General features: G+C 52.9%; 10 protein-coding genes across 10 annotated transcripts; 7 read left to right on the forward strand and 3 right to left on the reverse strand.

Annotated features, from left to right (window-relative positions):
• Positions 1 to 103: 103 nt before the first annotated feature.
• Positions 104 to 454, forward strand: VTN00DRAFT_2430 (uncharacterized protein; the record flags this gene model as incomplete). Its single annotated transcript, XM_069428648.1, has 2 exons — positions 104 to 120; positions 178 to 454. 2 exons carry the CDS (start codon positions 104 to 106, stop codon positions 452 to 454), a joined length of 294 nt encoding a protein of 97 aa, XP_069283482.1.
• Positions 455 to 1538: 1084 nt separating this feature from the next.
• VTN00DRAFT_2431 (uncharacterized protein) lies at positions 1539 to 2744 on the forward strand (the record flags this gene model as incomplete). The annotated part of the gene is made up of 2 exons (XM_069428649.1): positions 1539 to 2558; positions 2613 to 2744. The coding sequence occupies 2 exons, from the start codon at positions 1539 to 1541 to the stop codon at positions 2742 to 2744; spliced, it is 1152 nt and encodes a 383-aa protein (XP_069283483.1).
• A 299-nt stretch (positions 2745 to 3043) lies between these two features.
• Positions 3044 to 3421, reverse strand: VTN00DRAFT_2432 (uncharacterized protein; the record flags this gene model as incomplete). The annotated part of the gene is made up of 1 exon (XM_069428650.1): positions 3044 to 3421. One exon carries the CDS (start codon positions 3419 to 3421, stop codon positions 3044 to 3046), a length of 378 nt encoding a protein of 125 aa, XP_069283484.1.
• Positions 3422 to 3839: 418 nt separating this feature from the next.
• Positions 3840 to 4125, forward strand: VTN00DRAFT_2433 (uncharacterized protein; the record flags this gene model as incomplete). Its single annotated transcript, XM_069428651.1, has 2 exons — positions 3840 to 3950; positions 4030 to 4125. The coding sequence occupies 2 exons, from the start codon at positions 3840 to 3842 to the stop codon at positions 4123 to 4125; spliced, it is 207 nt and encodes a 68-aa protein (XP_069283485.1).
• A 424-nt stretch (positions 4126 to 4549) lies between these two features.
• Positions 4550 to 6111, reverse strand: VTN00DRAFT_2434 (uncharacterized protein; the record flags this gene model as incomplete). The annotated part of the gene is made up of 5 exons (XM_069428652.1): positions 4550 to 4758; positions 5055 to 5457; positions 5513 to 5601; positions 5694 to 5958; positions 6067 to 6111. The coding sequence occupies 5 exons, from the start codon at positions 6109 to 6111 to the stop codon at positions 4550 to 4552; spliced, it is 1011 nt and encodes a 336-aa protein (XP_069283486.1).
• Positions 6112 to 9535: 3424 nt separating this feature from the next.
• On the forward strand, positions 9536 to 11242 carry VTN00DRAFT_2435 (uncharacterized protein; the record flags this gene model as incomplete). The annotated part of the gene is made up of 2 exons (XM_069428653.1): positions 9536 to 10122; positions 10189 to 11242. 2 exons carry the CDS (start codon positions 9536 to 9538, stop codon positions 11240 to 11242), a joined length of 1641 nt encoding a protein of 546 aa, XP_069283487.1.
• A 370-nt stretch (positions 11243 to 11612) lies between these two features.
• On the forward strand, positions 11613 to 12930 carry VTN00DRAFT_2436 (uncharacterized protein; the record flags this gene model as incomplete). Its single annotated transcript, XM_069428654.1, has 5 exons — positions 11613 to 11769; positions 11844 to 12079; positions 12140 to 12589; positions 12649 to 12802; positions 12884 to 12930. The coding sequence occupies 5 exons, from the start codon at positions 11613 to 11615 to the stop codon at positions 12928 to 12930; spliced, it is 1044 nt and encodes a 347-aa protein (XP_069283488.1).
• A 232-nt stretch (positions 12931 to 13162) lies between these two features.
• On the reverse strand, positions 13163 to 15191 carry VTN00DRAFT_2437 (uncharacterized protein; the record flags this gene model as incomplete). Its single annotated transcript, XM_069428655.1, has 9 exons — positions 13163 to 13517; positions 13585 to 13798; positions 13865 to 13969; positions 14022 to 14057; positions 14111 to 14409; positions 14456 to 14480; positions 14536 to 14705; positions 14757 to 14906; positions 14959 to 15191. 9 exons carry the CDS (start codon positions 15189 to 15191, stop codon positions 13163 to 13165), a joined length of 1587 nt encoding a protein of 528 aa, XP_069283489.1.
• Positions 15192 to 16520: 1329 nt separating this feature from the next.
• VTN00DRAFT_2438 (uncharacterized protein) lies at positions 16521 to 17855 on the forward strand (the record flags this gene model as incomplete). Its single annotated transcript, XM_069428656.1, has 5 exons — positions 16521 to 16568; positions 16629 to 16776; positions 16827 to 16841; positions 16896 to 17022; positions 17090 to 17855. The coding sequence occupies 5 exons, from the start codon at positions 16521 to 16523 to the stop codon at positions 17853 to 17855; spliced, it is 1104 nt and encodes a 367-aa protein (XP_069283490.1).
• A 2406-nt stretch (positions 17856 to 20261) lies between these two features.
• Positions 20262 to 22104, forward strand: VTN00DRAFT_2439 (uncharacterized protein; the record flags this gene model as incomplete). The annotated part of the gene is made up of 10 exons (XM_069428657.1): positions 20262 to 20301; positions 20351 to 20376; positions 20432 to 20604; positions 20654 to 20745; positions 20797 to 20975; positions 21027 to 21135; positions 21192 to 21406; positions 21455 to 21491; positions 21540 to 21570; positions 21648 to 22104. 10 exons carry the CDS (start codon positions 20262 to 20264, stop codon positions 22102 to 22104), a joined length of 1359 nt encoding a protein of 452 aa, XP_069283491.1.
• Between the last annotated feature and the right edge of the window lie 88 nt (positions 22105 to 22192).

The following is a 22192-nucleotide window of genomic DNA, read 5'->3' on the forward strand; positions in this document are numbered from 1 at the left end:
GCTATCGCCATGAAACCAGCCGATTTTCGCAAAGTGATGGAGAACCTCTTCATCGGAGGCATATACTCCGATCTGACCATATCCTGCGGGGGACAGGACTTCCATGTCCATCGCAATATCGTGTGTTCCCAGTCTCACTTTTTTTCGAAGCTGCGGCGAATGGAAACTTCTCGGTAGAGACGCAGAGATCCATGCATCTGATCCAAGTACACTGAGGAAGCGCAAGCGAACAAGATCAGTCTACCAGAAGATGATTCCCGAGACCATCGAGCGCGTGCTGTCGTACGTCTACACCCGCGACTACAAGGAGAATGGGCATGTCACGGACTGGAATATCGAACCCGCCTCGCCAAAGACACAAGATGTTGGAGATAATCCTTCTGCCGGCGTTGAGAAACTCAAAAGTCCCCTTACGGGTGTTTCTGTCTCGGCCACACGCAGATCCTTGCGGTAAGTAGCAATACTGTGTACAGTATGTACATACGGAAACATTTTCCTATGTGGAGTATCAGATTGATACCTTAAGTAGACACCTCAGGTATCATGCATTTCTTTACCCTATTATAGAAAAGTGGATACTTCGTACGACGTGCAAAACCAAAGCCTAAAAAATAAAAACTCCAGACCAACACCTCCCCACAAAAAGACACCGATGCCATTATTAGGTATTAGGTAGCGAAACGGACAAAATCCCTCATAGTCTTACATCTAAACTACAAAGGGCTTTAATTGATAATGAAAACCAGTTTTCGAGCCGGTCGCGTTCACATCGCATGCCTCGGGCATGGCATCGCCATGAGCCATTTGAGCGGGCCAATAGCAGCGCAGTCGCTGTCAGATGGAGAACGTCAGCGAAAAGGGTTTCCCAGGGCAGCGGTCAGGATAAAAATCAGGAGACGATAAAGTCGATTCTATGAACGATTGGAGTATGGTGTTTCTGGGCATGGAAGAAGTAAGGCGTGGTTTGTGAGGCACTGAATGAATTGTCTGGTGGGCGAGCGGGCCGGGATCGCCCTGTTCCGCGATGATCACCGCTCTCTCTATACAGCGCTACTGTACAACTCGCACCACGCAATGCAGGAACATGGCATGATTGGCACGTTTAAAACACTCATACTTCTTCTGGGCTGTGCACAGCCCTTCCCGCTGCTTTCGCGACTCGGCCTTCCGACTATTAAAATCGGTCCACGTCCTGGATCTGCGTTGGCCGTTCTCGTGGTTTGTGCCCACCTGGAATATTACTTACGAGACTTTGCTTCCTCGTGTGAGAACAGTCGACTCGCTGCTGTGGTCGCAAAGATGGCGTTCCCCTACATGATATCTCGTATGTCAACATGTCTCTAGGGCGTGTTGTCTGCTGTCTTTCCATATCCTCCTCATCTCGAGCTTAGCAAGCGCTCTATATCCGCGTATCTTCTGCTGTGACCCAGTGGCTGGTTCCCGTTTCATTACTTGTCTTGTTCAAATTCAGTTTCACAAGCCTGCTGGCGTACGATTGCGCAGTTGCGTTTCTGAGCAACGATTCTTAATCTACCAGAATGAGAGATCCGAGCCAAACACCGAGACGCGCCTCCGATCCAGAGGTCAGATTCCGTCTCTGCGACGATGGAGGACATGAACACGACCTCGACAGCGGAAAGAGGCCACAGGGATTTTTCGACTCGCTGCAGAACATCCTTGGCTGGGGGAAGTCGAAGGCCAAGGAACCAAGCGATGGCGAGCGACTGATCAATGAGAACTCCAAAGACCGGGAGGACTATGGGTCGCGTTCGCAGAAGAGCGCTCCGGAGATAAAGACCCTCGAGTACTCTGCATCCTCCCTCACTGATAGATACGGGAGCTACCAGGAACTGATCGGCCGCGGGTCGTCTGGAACCGTGCGGATCTCATGGAAGGCAGGGTCCACGGGCCACAAGCAGTTCTTCGCGGTGAAGCAGTTCAAGCAAAGACCGCAGGAACCTACCAAGAAATACCTCAAGCGAGTTGCATCGGAGTTCTGCATCTCGTCGTCCCTGCAGCACCCAAACGTTGTTCGCACACTGGATCTCCTCCAGGACTCTAGGGGAGACTTCTGCGAGGTCATGGAGTACTATGCTGGGGGCGACGTGTACACTCGGGTACGGACGGCCGGAAAGCTCGCACCGGAAGAAGCAAACTGCTACTTCAAGCAGCTCATGCGCGGGATCGAATACCTGCATCGGACGGGTGTCGCGCATCGCGACCTCAAGCCAGACAACCTGTTGCTCACTCGCAGAGGTGCTGTGAAGATCGCGGACTTTGGCAACGCGGAATGCTTCCAGCTGGCGTGGGAGGACGAACCCCGAGCGACCCAGGGACTGTGCGGTTCCTTCCCGTACATCAGTCCAGAGCAGTACGGCAACAAAGACTTTGACGCGCGCGGGGTCGACATCTGGGCCGCAGGGGTAATATACATGGATATGAGGACCGGACGGCACCTGTGGCGGTTTGCATACCCGGACAAGGATTGCCACTACTGTGATTATATCCATGGGAGGGTCCAGGAGGGCGGCTATGGACCGATTGAAGCCCTTGAAGACGTAAGTCAGCCTCTACATAGATCTTTTGAGGATTGCTGATTCTGAGTTGCATAGACCTGCTGCCGCAATGTGATCTATTCCATGCTCGATCCGAAATGGTACCGCCGGCTGAGCGCGTCTGAGATCCTGCGTTCGGAATGGGTCGTTGGGATCACTGTCTGCGACGCTGGAGAGCGCGGGATTTGAGAGACCCGGACCTTGAGATGGGTCGGGTTCATGTATGAATATGAGGAATCGGGTATCAGTGCGTTGTTTGACCATCTATCTGATCACGACCGTGTTAGCGACAGGAATAGTGTGGCTTTTGGCACAAGAATATCCTGTTCATCATGCACGAACACAGCTGTACATATCGATTTTGGAGCACAAGGGAGGTAAAGCGCTGGGATCACCAAGGGGGGGGCTGCTAGTCAGCAGAAATAAGGAAAGCCATGAATCATAATTAATATGTACACTTACTTAAATCCTCGATCCATCACGTAGACCTAGCTCGCATATCCCATTCCCCTCCTCCACCATGCCCAGACGCCCCTCTCCTCCATGAGGGCCCCGAACTCCTTGACGGACTCTACCTCCCTCACGCCGGGTTCCGGCTCATCAACCGCCTTCGCGACATCCTTCCGCTCCCGCACGACCGGTCCGGGCCGCGTCGCGAGCTGGAAGTCCTTGTAGCGCAGATTGCGCACGGTGCCGACCCAGGACCCGACGTCGTCGGCGCTGCGGCCCTCGACGTACATGATGCCCGGGCAGCCGCCGGTGCGGAGCAGGACGAAGCAGTTGTAGGTGTCGGCGGCGCGTTTGAGGACGGCGACCTTCTTGCGGGAGGTGATGTGGTGGGTGCGGATGAGGGCGTTGTAGAGCATTCTTTTGCTTCAGACGATCACACTCTCGTTCTTTTTGTCTAGCGTGATGAGATTATTTTGCTTTTGCCATCCCGTAAACCATCAATTGGAGCCAACCAAGCTAGGGCATTCAACGAGTTGATCCATAGAGCAAGCCAATAACAATAATTGATATGTATATATAGAATTAATCAAAGGGTCATGTTCGTCCTCGAGGTTTGTTATAGAGGTCTACTAGAGGATGACATGTGTGGCTCCTGCTCTTCCAGTATCTTCACCGCCTTGGTACCGTGACGTAGGCGGTGAGTCCGTGTCCAGCAAAAAAAAGACTCGGCTAACACAACCTTTCTACTCCCTCTCTCTGCCTTCTCACCCCTCTCTGTCCGCTCATCTCGGTCCTCTTGATCCATCATCAGCTCATCAGTGACCACAGCTCACCATGGCATCAGACGTGGATGGCCCAGGTGCCGAGTTCGCTGATCCAGAGCATCAGTCTTTGATTGCTCGACTAGACTCAGCCCTCACCAGCGGCTTCATGGTACCACCAGATGTATGAGCCTGTCTGTGGCTCAGTGGCCTGGAGAGATTGCGATCTTTAGTGCACACCGCCGCGACTGACCATTTCTTAGTCAGTGACCGATATAACTGTACAGGAGCAAATGGGGCCCAAGACACCGGTCATGGGCTTGGCGGATGATTCTGTGTTGGGACAGGCTATCTTTTGAAGGACAATGTCTTTCCCTTCTTTTCTCTTCTTCAATGTAGTTTTACACATCATTCTGCGTCGGAACAGGGTAATAACTGGGATGGGTATGGGGCTAAAAGGTTACATACGTTAATACTGCATAATTGTATTGGGAATAAGGGCTAGGAGACAAGTCACTACACTGATTGTTAATGGATGACGTATCACTGCATTTCGCATCGAATACATCAAATTTTATTTATACTAGAGTCTGAGAGAATACGGGCATTCCAATCGTATCAGATATATCCCATTCATGCATCCCGAAGAATCAACTGCGCAGCCTGCTCCGCAACCGCATACAGCGTCGCCTGCGGATGTCCTCCAATAGCCACAGGGAAGATACTCGCATCCGCCACGCGCACCGTACACGCGGAGCTCAGGGTCAACGACGCGGCCCGTGGCTACCGAGCCTTCCCGACAGCCCTGATACAAGCGTCGATCTCTTCGTCAGTGGACTGCGGCGTGAGAGCTGGCAGCCCCGGCGGAGGGACTTTGTTTTCAAAGTACTCCTTCCCGGCAGCGGTCCCGAGCAGGGCTTGCAGAACGCGATGGGTAGCGTAGATCAATGAGATGTGGTCCATGTTTGTAGAGTAGAAGTTCGAGTCGATGACTGGCGGTCAGAGGGATTAGCAGGGGCAAAGAGTGACCGTCCCGCGAGAGGTAGGCAGGAGAAGCATGGCGGAAGTGGTGATGAGCGATCCATCTGGCGCGTCTAGAGAGGCGTAGAGGACGAGTGTTTTGACATGGCATCAGCCTGGGTCCAAGAGTGCGCGGATATCAGCTGTTGATTTTGTTGTCAGGTTTACCTTGTCTGCCTGCACTGCTGGCTTGAGAATCTCAGATGGCACTGTTTTGTTGATGGCCCAGTCAATGGGAAGGCCCTTGAAATAAGTGGGTTTGGTGAACAGCGGACTTCCCATAGCGAGTCCCTTCTCTGGATTCTGCAGTTTGAAGACCTGGTAAAGAGGGAGAAATGGTCCAGCATTCTGTAGCCCCTCTCTGGGTTCTCAGAGATGACTGGGATGCTATGCTTGGACAAGACATCCGCAGGTCCCATGCCGGCGATCTTCAGGATCTGCGGTGTCTTCACTTCCCCTGCAAAAAGGATGATCTCTTTTCGGGCTGTGAACTGGCCGTCAGAAAGCAGAACGGATGAAGCGACTTGATGCCCGTCAACATCCTTGAAGATCACACGATGGACCTTGGCGCCGGTAATCACATTAACGCCGTCGAGACCATATGCCAGATGTGCCGGCTGACGTTGTCCAATGCCAATTCTCCAGAAACTCACAGATCCCGGCTGTCGACCCTGAACAGGAATCAGGATTATGTTTGACACTGAGCTCCTCCCAAGCAGTACGGACGGGGTCCCGTAGGGGGTATCTGCGTTGAGGGTCACTGGCAGAGACCAACGTGACGCGTATCAGACCATCAAAACCATGCTGCTTGGGATCTGCAGTTGAATCAAAAAAGTGTTCTGATTTTCAGAAGAAGGGAAGCAGTCCCTTATAGCTCCAGCAATCATCCCCAACAGCTTTTGCCCACTGTCATAGTCACTAGCATTTCCGCGAGCCCAGCTGCCTAGGTTGATAGCACTGCCACCGCCGAGAGCTTTCCCCGCGTGGACTGTGTGAACCCAGTTCTGTATATTAGTCTGAGGGGCAGTCGTGTATGCCCAGTCCAGATCTGAGTTGAGGAGAGACAAATGTCCCAGCAAAGGAGGTTGTGTTGGGATTTCCTGCGGGGTCAAGACGGGCTTCGAGGATGAGGACTTCCAGAGATGGATTGCCTTGCTTGAGGTGCGATGCCACTGTGCAGCCGGTCAGGCTGCCGCCAACGATAATATAATCAGCTTCTGAGGTCGCCATGTTAACAATGTGGTGTTGATAAAAGTGGACACTGGCACATAGCTACCTACCGCGTAGGATGATATATCTTTGCAATGGTGGAGGGCTGTGGACATGGTATCCCTGCGTCAGGATGCTTTTCAAGCCTGAACGATGTCATCAATCAAGGTGATTGGGAAGTTTGTCTGCGATGGAGTAAACTGCCGCGCTAATTTCCGTGGCTTGAAAGAAGGGTGAATCGCGAGTGGAGCAACCATCAGGCCTCCAATCCCAAGTGTAACGGGGACACTCGATCCTGTAGACTATGGTGCAATATCTGGTCTTGCAGCTAAGTTCTGACATAAGATAGTTAATTGAATCGTGAATCCATCGATATTGTGCAGAGCTGCCTTACTATAATACTATATCCTTATTCCGAGCACTATCTGTACAGAGTTAGGTAGCAATAGAGGTAAAAACCCACAGGCTCGAGCCATGTCATTCCGTCGGCCACATCCTTCGCCGGAAATAATGCTACCTGCGTCAAAACGGTGCGCGATGGCCGTACTTCTCAGCCAATAGCTGGGCTAACGCCGCAGCTCCCGCATTGCATCTGCTCGATATCACGCCCGCAATGAGCTTCACGGGGTGATACAGCCCCACGCCGTGAAGACGCCTCGAACGCTCGTCTGGTAGAATGGCGAGGCCGCCGCGACATCAGCAATCAACAGACTTGGGCTCTGAGTCAGTTCAAGGCCGGCTGACACACAAAAGGGTCCTTGATCGTTGTGAGAGGATTGTGTACAGGGCCTGCCCTTGTGGTCCCGTCGGGAAACTCCAGACTTTTCTCCATTCTCTGCCAGGAGTCCGAGGCGGGATACAGGACGTACGTCGACTTTGAACATCTGGGAGCCTCCCACTGCGGTCGCATTCAAGCTGTGACCCAAGCTCAGTCAAGCCAGCGGTGTAGATGGCCACCTGCGGGCTTAGCTGGCAGCATTTTCGGTCAGATTGGAACATTGGTAGCGGATTAAACAACCAGGATGTCGGAGCTGGTGCTGTCCCTGTCCTCGTAACCATGGCAAAAGGGGCAGTGGAAAGTAGAGTGCAAAGTTAGTGTGACACAAGACAAAGAGAAAAGAGTGGTTCCAGGTAGGAACAATGTGCACATGTGCGGCACAGCCATTGCAGTAGCCCCCGAGTCGAACAGGATAACATGTCAAGTTAGCGGGCGAGAGTGAGAGCGGCGGTGAGAACGTCGACCGGGTCCATGTTGTGGTTAGCAACTCTCCAAGTCGATAGATAAGCAAGTAGCGTTACGCACGTAACAGTTGAACGAGTAGTGGATGCAGTATAGCACTACTGAGCAACGAGTCATGCTGCTTTAGCCAGCATCGTCCAGGTTTCGGCCTGGAAGTTGGCATCGGCACAGTTAAACAAAGTGGAACACTTCACAATTTGTTTGAAAACATGCGGTCAATGTCGGGATACATAAATTCATCTACTAGCAGGCAACTATGTAGCAGACGGCGGCGCAGTTTGGTGTGTGGAGTTGACCAGGATCTTGATCCATAAAGCTCTGTTGGTCTTAGATAGGCAGAAATGGAGCTTTTCGTCGTGTCAGCCATATCTGGCCTGTAAGTTGGATTCGTAGTCAGTTCTCCATAGTTATCGAGAGTTTGGCAATCAGCATGACTTGTTGGTGTCTCCGTGAGGTAGCTGGACAGTCTTTTCTTGGTGTATATCAGATCAATATACTCTGTAGGTCCTAGCTTTCAGTCAATTCACCCGTCCTCTGCATGGGTAGTGCTAGACTTGTGGTACAGCATTTCCAAAGAAATCTTGAGTAGGACCATCAAGAGGCAGGGAGTAATCACGTATCTCCTCAATACCGCATTACGTTCTCGGCGTCCTCCCCGGGGTGTGAGATTCTCCATAATCATTCTCTTCAATGCTGTGAGATGGGAATGGGAATTTAGAGGTTGACCAAGTATCTAATACTGCAGAAGGATTTTCTCAGATATTACTGGAAAAGCAGTGCCCATGCAAAGGCACATGGCGTTGATACCCCGTAGACGACGAGGCGTTCTCCTTCTGCCCAAGTCGCAGCACGCCTTTCCCATTTACCAAACCACAGCTTCAGAATGACAATCGAAGGCCTAACTGCACAGCTCTCCACATCTAAACATTGCTGCCCCTGCTCAAACAGCCTCCGTGAAGAAGAGGTTTGCGGGGCTCATCTCACAGGTTTCTCCAAGACTACACTAGATGAGTGCTATTGAAATATCTATTGAAATATGCAAGCCATTCATTTAAGCTCGGTCCATCTTCTAACCTGGCTTGGATAGGACGTTAACAATGGCATAATGGCCAAGCGCGTTACTGCGGCATGAAGATCTCGAGGAGGGCTCCAAGGACGTCCAGGACAAGGACGATGATGATGATGATGATGATGATGATGATGACATCTCCTCCAACGTCCGTCTAGCAGAAGCTAAACGAATGGATGCCCTTTTGAGCAGCCGGTGAGGCATCGACTGTCCTGTACTATGAGAGTCTCTGCTAGCGGCATGGGCTCTTCGATCCGAAGCCAACCTCCCCTCAAGCATTCCCACAGTCTTCCATGCCAATTGTCGCTTGAGTTTGACCAGTTGCAGGCAAAGCGATAACCATCACGGCCTGACAGAGTATCCCATTCCAGCGGCGTGCATGTGGGTTCTTACGCTGCGACAGGGCTCTCGGCCCGAGTCCCTCGGCTGCTTCTGACGGCTGGCAGTCTCTATGACGATTCGTTCCCAAGACACAACAACTACTGACTCGACGGCTTCGTTTCCGGCGTCCCCGCACAACCATGACGGCGGTGTCAGGCCCGGATGGACGGGTCGATGTGGTGCTGCCCGGAATTCGAGGCGCGCGTGTCGCGCGGGTTGGAGTTATATCCAATACAGTCCATCTCAATGGCAACGTCAATTGGAGTTAGCATACAACTTCCCGGCATATGCACTAGACGTACAGCATAACGTGCTGTTCATGCTGGAGATTTCCGCAGAGGGTCCTCGTTGGGCCTGTCTCGGCCTTTTCTCCGAAATCTCCAAGCTATCCACCGTCGCCAACTTTATAACCAGACTAACCAATCGCCAAGTGAAGCGGTCCTGTAGACGGCGCATCCGACGATCATCAACGCGAGCTGATCCTGCGGAGAGCTTCAACACGTGCGGTGAGCCCCACGGTCCGCTGGGAGGAAACCCGCCGGGGAAGAGGAAGGGGAGGAGGGAAGGGGGATCTCTCCTGGAGGCACTCCGTACGCATACCAAGGGATACACCCTCCGCCCCCAGATTCTCCTACTCCAGACTTCCCCGCTCCTCTCCACCCCCGGACAGTCTGCTGCTCCGCGGGGACCCCGCAAAGGAGCTTCTGTATGTGGGGTCGCCTGAGGCCCCACGAGTTTGTGATACTCATGTGAAACTCGTTGCTTTACAGACTATATCAGCTATATTAGCTATGCCAGCCATGGAGCAGACAGAAACCAGCAGTCCAGATACATCCTGTCATTCAACACAATGGCACCCATCAAGAACGAGGTCCTGATTGTTGGCGGCGGTCCGTCGGGCCTGCTGCTCGCCCACGAGCTGATGCGTCGTCGCGTCCCTGTCCGTATCATCGAGAAGCGCCAGGGGCCCTCGCACACCAGCCGCGCCATGACCATCCATGCTCGCTCTATGGAGATGTTCGAGCATATGGGTATGGCCTCGCGGCTCGAGGAGATCTGTCTCGAGTGCCCCGGAAACCTGTACCACTTCCCCGGCATGTCTGACGACAAGTGTCCGCGTACCGACTACCGTGTCCTTCCTACCCGCTTCCCCTTCTACTACAAGATCAGCCAGAACGACTTCGAGCTGGCCCTGCGCGAACACCTCTTTGCCTGCTACTCCATAGGGCCAGAGTACAGGACCGAGCTCATCGCGCTGGAGCAGGACAAGCAGTGTGTCACCGCCAAGATCCGCCATCCGGACGGCACCATCGAGGAGAGCTCCTATCCCTATGTTGTCGGCTGCGACGGAGTACACAGTTTCGTCCGCAAAGCCGCGGGCATCAATTTTGAGGGCAAGACGGTTGCCGTCATGTCCATGATGGATGTTGAATTGAGGTATGCCCTCGTGGCTGGTATCAATTCCAAGTCAGTTGCCGAACAGAGCTAACGGCTCTCTGCTAGTGATGTCAAGTTTGACGACCGCTGGATGAACTACTACTTCAACAAGGACCTGTTCATGAACTGCACCAAGATGCCCGGCAAGTACTGGCGCATCTACATGAGCGAGCCGACGGGCGAGTACGTCTTCGCCAAGGACGCGCAGAAGGCATACCAGGAGGTGGCCGACAAGCTGGGCATCGGGTTCAAGGTCGGCAAGCCGGCTTGGGTGACGGCGTGGGACGTCCGCAACCACATCGCCGAGCGCTACCGGACGGACCGCATGCTCATCTGCGGCGACGCCTCGCACGTCCACTCGCCGTCCGGCGGGCAGGGCATGAATGGCTGCATGCAGGACGCCTTCAACCTGGGCTGGAAGCTGGCGGCCGTGTTCCGGGGCGAGGCGGACGAGGCCATCCTCAACACGTACGAGCGCGAGCGCAAGCCCATCGGCAGCCAGATCAGCAAGGGCGCCATGGCCACGCACGAGGTCGTCATGGGCTTTGGCATCGAGCCCGCGGACCGCCTGCACCTCACCCAGGAGCCCGGCTGGGAGCACCGCACCATCAACCTGGTCTCGGGCCTGTCGCACAACTACCGCGACGTCACCCTCCTGCCCGAGGGCCTGACCCCCGTCACCGGCGGACCAAAACCGGGCGAGCGCGCGCCGGACGCGCTGCTCGTCAAGGAGCCCCAGCGACGCCTATACGACGCCCTCCGCCGGCCGCAGTTCACGCTGCTGGTGGCACCGGGCACGACCGCGCCGGACGCAGTCATCGACATCGGCACGCAGGTGCGCGACCAGCTGAACAGGCTGTTCCCGGGCCAGGTGTCGACGTACCTGATCTCGCGGGCGCACGAGCCGCGCTTCGACTTCGACCACCAGTCGACCGACGAGGAGGACCAGTTCACAGAGCGATACGGCATCCCCGCCGAGGGCCGGCTCGTCCTGGTGCGGCCAGACCTGTACGTCGGCATGGCCTGCGTGCCGAGCGAGTGGAATACCGTCGGGAAGTACCTGACGCAGTGGTTCCTGCCGCGGGGGGAGGACGCGAAGAACGGGATTTTGAATAATTAGGTAAGAGGTAATGATTAAAATCAGGGGTCTTTTTTTTTCGTCTTGTTGGAGCGTATTTTCCATGATGTATGCGAGGTACTCTGTTGTCCTTATTTGTTATTACCCTAGGTTAGGTTAGGTAGGTAGGTATTGTTGGAGCCTACCGGATCTATCTATATATGAACGTACATACATACATACATACCTACTTTTTTAACAAATCTCTCCGCTGTACGCTGCACGCTAGATTTCAAAGATGCTCTCTGACATGTTGGCAGTTGCCTAGAGACACCTTCAGTTCAGTGTATGTGACGATCTCGACTTTGCGGTTGATTTTCCCTTTTCGGCGAGTGGTTTGAGGTCTGCAACAAATCCCTGCAGCTCATGTATAATGGCCACACCAGCATTTGGCGATTATATCTCCAGGAAGCAAGTTCACCAGGTCTGCTGGAAATTCTTGATTCCTAAAGTGCTCGTCGATGGCGAAGACGTGGCCCGAGACACCTACACCGAGCAGTTCCAGCGACGTGACCGAGAGTCCAGGAAGGGTTCAGCGGCCCCAGGAGCACAGTCACCGCTAGACACCTGGACGTACTCGATGCGCTCGCAACACGATGACAAGGTACCTCGCAGGCGCGGGAAAACGCCATACGGCTGGCCACAGGTCATGGGGACCTGGTGGTGCTGCTCCTCGAGCCGAGCGACAAGGCCGAGGACGTCTCGTATGACGAGATGGTCGATGCGTCCCCCACGCTGCGACATGTGGATGGCTCGCTCCGCTTGGCGTTTGATGGACAGCGGAGTCTGGAGAATGCGGTCGTGTTGGATATGAGAACCGTTTCGGAGCAAGAGGATCTGGTCGAGGCAGATGGAAGAAGCACGCGCGGCTGATGACGAGCTGGCGTACGACACGACCAGGTGTTGGCTTCACTGCGTCCGGACGTGGTGTTGGTCTGCCAGTGCGACGCACGGAGCGTGGAGAATAACGATTTTGCTACCACGTTCTGCTCGTCCGTCAGAAGAAGCGGAGAGCTTCAACTTCGTGATATTGACGGCCACAAGTTGATCAAGATCAACAGCTTCCATCCGATGCACTTTTTACCGGTACACGGACGAGACCAACGAGTCGATGAAGAGGATCATGCGCGAGCACATCTCTTCGACGCCACATTCCTGGTGGCCGCCAACGCCCTCGCAGGTCGTCAAGTGTCCGGCTTCGGTCTGTATAATCTCGCGACGTCGGCTCTGGATGGGCCGGCGGGGATCACATCTACTGGGTTCTCGTACCAGTGGCAAAACAAAATGGGTTTTATCAGCGAGGAAATCTTGCAGCTCTTTGAAAAAACTATGCTTGGATTCAATGGTACAGTACAGTACATACCCTAAATAAAGGCCTTCGAAACTCCACGCGCGAACATAGTCCGTAGAAGGTCGACAAGCTCCTTAGCACCATCGGCCAGAAACACGACGAGGTCGTGTACGTGAGCGATGTCAATGAGAGCAGTGGGGATCTGAAAGAAGACGTGTTTGAGAGACTGGGTCATATGGTCCCAAAGTCGCCGAGGCGTGTAGTCCATGTGAGTAAGTAAACGAGCCGCTTGCACTACGAAAAGTTGCATGGATACCTATCTAGGGATTTCAATTACTAACTAAAATGACCAGACCCGTCGAGAAGGCCAGAATTTAGGACCTCTAACCCACAGGCTTGAGATACCCGTCTGTTCTACTTAGAGATTCAGACTATGTGAACTCGGAACAATGCCGCAGGGCCTTTTCTGATCGAGAAGAGATGTGCGAGTATCTTGAAATATATCAATATTTAAATGACATCTCCATTGGCCTTCATAAATCATACAAGATGCAACAGCATAAATACATGACGTCCATCAAGCGAGCATCCACCAAAGACATAAACACATCAATTATATGTACGGTATATACTCAAGCCGAGTCCGCCGTAAAGCAACGGACTTCCCTCATTCCGGGTTCTTCATTAACATCATCATAATCGTCATCATCATCATCACATCGTTCGGATACCATCTCCTCCTGCTGCTCGGGCTCCGGCTTAAGTTTCGGTCTCTCCAGAACAAGGATAGGCGTAAGGGTGAGGACGGCACAAAGCGCGACAATAGCGGCTTGGATCCCGAAAACGACGCCCGCCCCGTTGTGCGCGATCCAGGCTGGCTGGAAGTACGCAACCGAGAAGCCGCCGCAGGTGCGCCACATGTTGATAATGGCTGAGACGGAGGTCGGATGGTCGGGGTATTTCTCGAGGGCGTAGGCGGTTATAGCGCTGTGGTCAACTGGTTGTTAGATGGAGAAAGTCTCGGAAGCGCGGGGGGCAGTGGACATTCGCGTACACAGTACTTGAAATCATTCCAGTGTTCACCATAACCCAGCCAAAGGCGAGTCCGATCCAATGCTTGCCGAAGTTCAGCGTCAGACCGTAGGTCAGCAGGCCGCAGGCCATGCTGGCGACCGCGAACCAGACACCGTGCAGGCGATACTCCGCTCGCCAGTGCGTACGGCGGGAGTTGAAGACCCATTCGTTAAAGAAGAAGCCGAAGGCGTAACCTTGGAAGGAGAAGTCTGTCAGCGCCTTGGGGTTAAGGAGGCCAACTAGGTTAGTTCTTGATTTACCGCAAAGAGCGCCAATCACGCCGGCGAACCTCATTGAGGAGGCTTGGACGGTATTAAAGAGATACGGTGGGGCATGAAGAATTGCGTCAACGGTAGTCGTGATTCCTGGAGCGCGTCAATGGTTATGTCTTTCTTGACAGTTGAGAGGCGAGCGTACCGATAGGCCAGGTAGTGTTAACCATAGTTGCGATGCCTGTGAGGGAAATATTAGATACACTGGAAAACGAGGGACAGTCGATTTCCTACCAGTCAGCAACAGCGGAAGCTTGAAGATCAGAGAAGTTAGGGTCTTGCACTGGTCCGCCAACGTAGCACGTTTCGGAACGTGGGTGTTCCCGATGCCAAAGAGAGACTTCGAACGGGACGTCACTTGGGTACGCTCTCCCTTGACATAGTACGTCTCGTGTGCAAAGAGGAAGATCATGAGCGTGGAAACGATGTAGAGTACTGTGAGGACTCCAAAAGAGGCCCTCCAGTTGCTCCCATCGGCGATATATCCCGCTATGGCGGGTCCAAGGAATGGTCCAACTAGAAAAGTCGTGCCCCTGGGAGTGTTAGAACGCTGCAGCGGCCTCTTAGAGACAGACGTACCAGATATTGACCATGCGAGGCCAGTCTATTAGAAATTAGCAACATCGATCAACGAACTTATGGATTGGATGTGAACATACCTTTCGGCGCATACATGTCGTGAATGATCGGGAGGCCAACGACTTGCGGCACAGTGCCAAAGAAGCCCTGGAGAGAACGGAATACTGTGAACGTTGCCCAGTTGTTTGATAGAGTAGCTCCGAGAACCATGAACAGGGTCACGATCTGAGGCCAGAGCCAAATTGGAAGACTATAGAAACGTCAGTGTGTTCGCGCGAAGGATCTGCATGTCGGGCTGTACCGTCCGTAAGCTTCGATGAAAGGCACAGCGAAGACACCGCCGAAGCCCTGTAGCAGGATACCATAGTTCATGCTGGTGGCAGAATGCGTAGTGCTGATTCCCCATTCCACCGCTTGCGGAACGATCAGAGTTGCGCCCCAGGTCATTGCACTGAGATCCGTATCAGCAGGATATCGGGATTCCATATAGCCAAGGTGCTTACCCGTCTGCAAGAATAGAGCTCGACATCAATGCAACAAATATGAAGTTCTTCTTGTGTCGACTCCAGTTCTGGGGACTAGCGGTGTCATTTGGATCTGGTTCCTTGAGAATGTTCGGATCATTATTATTCTCAGTGGATGGTGCTTCGAGGGATGGTGTCTCGAACGCCTCTGGGGTTATCTCGAAACTCAACCCATCAAGGCTCTTTGTCTCGAGCGATTCGAGTGCAGACATGATGATGGCGGTCTCTCAGATACTAGCAGGAAAAAAGAATGAGATCCGTCTGAAATTTCAGACGTGTATGCCAATAGAGAGCGATATAGTGCAAAGACAATTTTCTGCAGTTAGAGGCGTAGAAGGAAAGACAGAAGAGGCAGCAGGGATTGAAATAAAGATAGAAACAGAACTGAAGAAAGGAATGACAGATAACGATTGACTTTGCCCCTGATAGCTCAAAGAATGCGAACAAGGCCGTCTTTTCTATGCCCGGACAGCTGTAAACCACATGTTCGGGGGAAATCCAGTTACCACATGGTTTGATATCGCATATGATGTCTCCACGTCTGAGCCCAGTCGATTATGACGGCGCAGGACGGCGTCGACGCCGTTGCTTCGAGGAGAAGCCTGTTAAGTAACGACAAAAGGGTGTTTACTTGGACTGATGCACCGCAAACATCCCCATCCCGCGCGGACTAGATTAGTGTGAGTCTAAAAGGATGGGGGACAGAGGCTTTCCATCCTCTAAATCTTGTCATTATTATAGCAATTAGTAGTGTACATAAGTGTGTAAGACATCGAAGGGGGGGGGTTAATGTCCCAATAGACAAAGCGCCCCTGGCTTGGGGAGCGGGTTTGAGGCACCGGGTTTGAGGCACCCCTGCGGGCAAATCGAGACAGAACAATGAGACCGAGTATAAAGTACAGAGCTCTTCCTTGGGGCTAGGCTCACCTACCACTTTTTACTGAGTGTGCTATAGCACGTCGATCTGAAAACAAGGACCCAAAGGGCCATGGTTACGCTTTGTGAACCATCTCATAGCGCGCAGCCAGCGAAGCGATACGGGCGGGTAAAAACTAGGAAGACTAACTGCGGCCCGCAGACGGGTCTCTCTCCTCTCTCGAGGGTGATCTGGCCGTGTTGATCGATGCATGAAACTCCGCAGGACGTAAGCGCGATAGGATGTCAAAGTGTGTTGGATAGCGGGGATCGTCGCTCGGGGGATCACCCCGAGCCGCGGAGGACGTATCAACCCCCGGGATAACAGACTCCCTCCCAACACTAACAGACTCGCTAGGTCTGGCCTAAAGTTGACATGGACAGTACTGCGCTACTACCCGATATTTGGCATCTCTCTGTGACTGTGTCCAAAGAAAATGTGACACGTCCATTCGCGTGTCTGAGCCCCTTGCGTCCATCGTGGCATCCATAATATCCGTCTGCCTGAGGAATACGGCAAAAATAGAAGACATCGAGAAGTATAATTGATACGATGGGAGCTGGGCATAACGTGATAGCACTCAAGCCTCTGTCTGGAACTCTTTATTCCCCGCGACTTGTTGAAAATGCAGCCGCCACCCCCTGGAGCAGCCCTCGCGGCCACCGTCACCAAAGTAAGTAAAAAGCCCTTGCAGTTACTCTTGAGAAATAGAGTCTGAGACGGAATGCCGCAGGCGGCGGCCCTGGCCTTTGTGCCCATCGCCATCCATTTTGACCTCTTCGCGACTCTCGTCCGCATCGGCCAGCCCGCAACGGCAGAGCAGGTGATGCGTGCCTGCGACGAGGCCCGGAGCGAGGAATCTAAGAAACAATCACCATTATGTATGTGCGGATGGTTCTCGCCGGAGCGATTATGAGTTGACCTGATGCAGGTTTACGACTGACTCGTAAGAGGCTCCAATAGTCCTTGGTTACTGTCGCCCGTTCACTCATCCTGCCAGAGGATACACTGTTTATTATGGCCGGGTTGGGCCTGGTCGAACAGGTAGACGAGGACGTATACAGCGCAAATGCCATAACCAGGCACATGATAGATATGCCGTCCGCGCAGCATGGGGCGCTTCACTTGTTAGCAACCAGCGTCTGAGGATGATTATTGTCTATGGTTGATCCGCAACTAACTCCTCTTTGACAGTACCACCGAGCCGCTCCTCGCAGGAGCCTTTCTGATGCGGAAGCTGGTCGACACTGGCTTCGAGTACCCTTTCAAAGAAGCTGACACACCCATGCAGTATGCCTACAAGCTGATGGGGGATGAGGAACTCGCCCGGGAGCACACATACTCCATCATGCAGCGCCAGGGCCGCATGGATAGCTTCAACAGATTCATGGAAGGCAAGTTTGGCAAATTCGGGAAGATGCCCGAGCGCGTCAAGAGCTTCGGGTACGACCTGGACGCCGCTGTCTCCGGGACGGAGAGCCCGGTCGTGATGGTCGACATCGGCGGTGGCCGCGGGGAGATGCTCCTCGAGGTCAAGGAGGCGTATCCGCACCTCCAGCCGCACAATCTCGTCCTGCAGGAGTTCAACCCGGAGATCGGCAGCGTGCCTGAGGTGACAATGATGGAGTGGAACTTCAAGGACGGCAGTCCGCAGCCTGTTCGCGGTGCGCTGAACTACTCCCTAACACACATCTTCCACAACCTGTCAGACCTGGACGCGCTCGAGCTGCTGCAGAAGATCGCGACGGCCATGGCGCCGTACTCGCGTCTGCTGATCCACGAGTTCACCAAGGACATCAAATACGGCAGTATGCACGCCACGATGATCACGCTGTACGCGGGCCGGGAGCGCAGCAGCAGTGAGTGGAAGCGGATGGCGGCGCTGTGCGGGCTGCAGGTAACCTTTGAGGCGCATCCCCCCGCGGGGGAGGGGCTGATCGAGATGAGGAAGATGGCATGATCTGTAGGATTTGGGATGATGCGAAGAGCCTGACCGCTTTTACTCGTATACATGAACTGTATATATGACTTGAAAACCGACAGAACGGTATGCGAACACCCATACCCTTCATGGGCATTACCCATACTACGCGATTGAAGGTACATACAACATATAAATCTTCCGTCACAACATCCCATGCTGTCTAATTGAATATCGTGAACTTGAACGGACTATCCACTTTACAACCAGGGATAGAGGCAGATGCAGCAATGTAATATTAGGGCCTACGAAGGAAAAGATCGCTGACAAAATATAACTTCTCTAACCGAGGTCAATCTGACTCCAACCGAGCAGAAAAAGACAACGGATCCTTTCCATTCCAGCTATATTGTACGCTGCGAGGTGATGATGATAATGATATGCAGTGAACTTCTTTACCCAGGATCACAGATATCGATGATCCTCGGCACTCGATATAGACGGCCCCACAATCGTTCGAATCGCAGCGGTGATCTCTCGGAAAAGACGGATGCTCCAACTCCACTCTTCGCACAAACCATCAACGGCCCCTTGCTTCCCGAGAGCCTAGGCGGTTAGCTGTCGATCCCGTCGAAGGATAGTCGGTTGGACTTGGAACTAAACTATCAGTCAGGTTGGCGGCCGCTACTGAACCCTCTCCATCCAATGCTGGACGTCAAGAGCCGCTAGCTTCCTGCAAAAGTACCAGCCGTTCAGCTGACCTGATAAGAGGGTATATGCATGAATTCTCTCTTTATTCGCTTGACTTAATAATAGGTACACAGTACACAGTACTAATTTATGGAGTAGAAAAAGGGCCTGTGCTCCCAACTAGGATTTCTTTAGGGCCCGCCAGGTCACGCCCTCCCTTGCGTCGACTCGTCCAGGCTCCTTGCATACTACAGTACGTCTCTCATATCAACATACACCACGCTCTGGAAACCATTAGCCAAAATTGGCCCATGATGATCATGAGCGATGGGGGCTAACTACCACGCAATTTGATATGCTTAGCGATTGGCTACGGTTGTCCGTCGAACTGGCGGGGTACGAGACGGTCCATCGCGCGAAAGATCGATCGTAAGCTGTCAACAAACATACTGGCAAAGCCAACATTGTAGCCTGATGCTTACCAGATGCAGGAAAACCGGCAGACAAAGAGAGTTCAACAGGGGACTCCATGACTCTACAGGTCATCCGCAAGCAGCCTCTGCTCGGATCTGGCCCCGTATTAGACAAGTGATGGCCGCACAGAGAGCTGCGAGATGGTGACATGCTGTGCTGTCTCTTTTCGAGCGTCGATGTAGTGCTAGTTCCTGCTGACAAGACACTATGAGCACCCCTGGCTTGACGTCCTATTTTCTGGTTATCAACGCCCAGAGTGGCCAGTACATCACCGGCAGTTTGAAGTACGAATACCAAACATCTCTTCTGTAGAGCACTTCGGTTATCTAACATGTGGTCATCCTCGTGCCACTCACCGCATGGCTTCCGTTCCCCAGTCCAGCCCCTTGCAGCGACATGGATCAAGTAGGGAATACCGCTTTTGTCGCTGGCGTATCGAGATCTGCAGTTTCCACCACGACATTCCCTGGAGCAGCTCCCGATTGAGCTCCACTACGTGATTCTCCGCTGGACGCTGATGCGAGACACCACGCCATTTGATCGGCATCGTAAGGCTAAACGCCCCGAATTCTGATTCTTCTCTGCGAACATGATTGCTAGATCGTGGTGGCTGGGTCCACTAGTTGCCTCAGGATGTCCCATCCAGCCTCCATAGTTGGCCAACGTTAGAGTTTACTCTACACGGTATGTGCTAGTTTTGTCCACAGATGTTAATTTTGGCCAAGATAGTTGGAGCATAGCACATAGCTCGCTCGTTTTACGATGAGGATATTAATCATTCTTGTAGAGTTCGGAGCTGATGCACAGCACCTATTCCGCTCGCGCTTCCCCTCCTGTCTTGCATCTCCTCCACCTTATCCGACAGGAGTTGCGAGCTTTCTGATTGGCTCTTAAATACTGGTAGAAGCGCCAGATATGGCTATATCACAATAGCTCTTGCAGAAGGCTCTCTGGAGCAAAATCAATTGTCGCAAGCAGCTTACTGGTGTCATTTATTTCAGTGAGCTGCGATGGAGATCATCCTTCGTGTCTGATGGCCAACCAACAGAAACAAAAAATCTCGTTCAAATAAAGAACCGCGAGCGTCCTGATCGAACGCCTCGAGGATTTGATGGCGTGAGCGTATATACCATGAGTGATTCATGACTTGCGATCAGTCTTGTCAATATTCGCCGAAGTCTCCTCCGCACAGTAGCGCGTCCTATGCTGGCTGGTCTTGTGTGCGCATTCTGATGTTGCGTATACTAAGATAGTGCTTTCATTCAAGTCTTCCATCCAAAGATGGATGTCCCACCACCAGGAGAAGGCGATGTCAACATAGGTAAGCAGTCCTTGCCGAGCGACGCAGGGTTTCGCTGACGTGCAGAAAGGGACGGATATATTCAGGGGCTGCTGGGTATGTCAACTGCGAATATCAACGCTCAATTCATACAGCATCTAACGCAAATTAGATCATCACCGGCATCGTTGGCCTGGTCTTGATCTTCAGGCTTTTCATGAAAGCATGGGTCCGCTGGTCGCTCCCACAGGTGACAGCTCCGGAACGAGTATGGGGTGTGGAAGATTTGATATTTTTCGTCGGTTATTCTATTGATGTGCTTCATATGACGTTGATCCAACTCAGGTAGGCATCTCTGACTCGAGGCTGAAAATGCAGATATTGACCATTGCAGTTCCAACTGGGGACTTGGGAGACACTTTTTCTATCTGACGCCGGAAGAGAAGGTCCAGGCATTGAGGTTTGATTACGCTTCGCAGCCAACAGGTAGCCTTATACAAACGTTATAGTAATAGGCGTCTTGCTAATCGAACGTAGCTGTGGCTGCGGCGATGGTCTCGCGGGCCGGGATGACATGGTTTCTTTACCAGTGTTTCGCTGCCAGCGACCTTCGATTGCGATTGACTATCATCCTCTGCATGATGGTACAGATTATCGTGAACTCTGTTACCATCGTACAGATAGTCGTCCAGTGCGGGCCTCATCCGTACCGTCCAGTATGCCCTAATTCCCCTAAAAGGAGAAAACGTTGAGCTGACAGTTCTCAGTCCGACAGGACAAGGTACTTCCACTACATGTGGGATCCCCTTCCAAAGGACGGATCGGTAAAGTGTCAAGATCCATCAGTACAGACCACCATTGGATTCGTACAGGGTGGTAAGTCGTCCTCCTATCAACATACATGATAATACAGCTCACATACTTATCTACAGGCTTCAACACGGTGATTGACTTTTTCCTCGCAGTCATCGCCGCTTTCGAGCTGTGGCAATTCTTCATCCAGACCCTGAAGCGGAACCCCGACGTGTCCGTCTGGTCGCAGTTCCGAAAGCTCAACAGCTCGATGCGTTCGCGCCGGATCTGGCAGACGGTCACGTTGAGCGGACCGCTCATACTGTCTGGGGTCGCCTCCATCGTCAAGACCTACGTATGTTGGCCGGAGCTGCACTGGTACGCTTGCTAACGTTGTGCATAGCTCCTGAAATCCCTCGGTGACCGATTGGACTTTACATGTAAGTACCAACATGACCATGATATAAATCTCAAGCTAACAAAGCCAGATAACATTGTATCGTTTATCCTCTGGGTCAAGTGAGTGCATGATACCCAACCCTCCGGCACCATATCTGTATCCATCATTATTAAACATTACTGACCATAGTATCTAGAATCGAAAACTACAGCATCCTAATCGCCACCTGCGCCCCCGTCATCCGCCTCTTCCTCCGCACCTTCGTCGACCAGCGCCGCGAAAGCCGCGGCGGCCGCTACTTCCGGTCGAGCTCCTACTCGAGCCACTACAACAACCGTGAAAAGAAGCCCAGCCAGAGCAGCGGCAGCACGGGCATGACGGTCGTGGAAATGGCAGACATAAACAAGACGGACGGCAACTCGAACTGGGACCGCCGGTCATCGGAGCGGACTATCCAGGCGCAGCAGTCGGACCCGGACATAGAGCTCACAAGCGCCGGCCATGTGACGGTCAAAACGGACATCGTCGTGCGGGTCCACGAGGAGGGGAGCCCGAGTACGAGTGACGGAAGCCCAGGCAGTGGGAGTGGGAGCAGCGAGCGAACGAAAGAGCGGTTCGGGTATTTTTTGTCAAGATACTCATCTACGGAGTAGATGATATGCTGCCTTTCCTTAGCAAAAAGGGAAATGTTTGAATGATCATCCTGTACAGAAGGACATGGATACCTCCGACTCAAATACG

This window comes from Thermoascus crustaceus (assembly GCF_041956765.1).
Source record: "Thermoascus crustaceus strain CBS 181.67 unplaced genomic scaffold VTN00scaffold_10, whole genome shotgun sequence".
Lineage (NCBI taxonomy): Eukaryota > Fungi > Ascomycota > Eurotiomycetes > Eurotiales > Thermoascaceae > Thermoascus > Thermoascus crustaceus.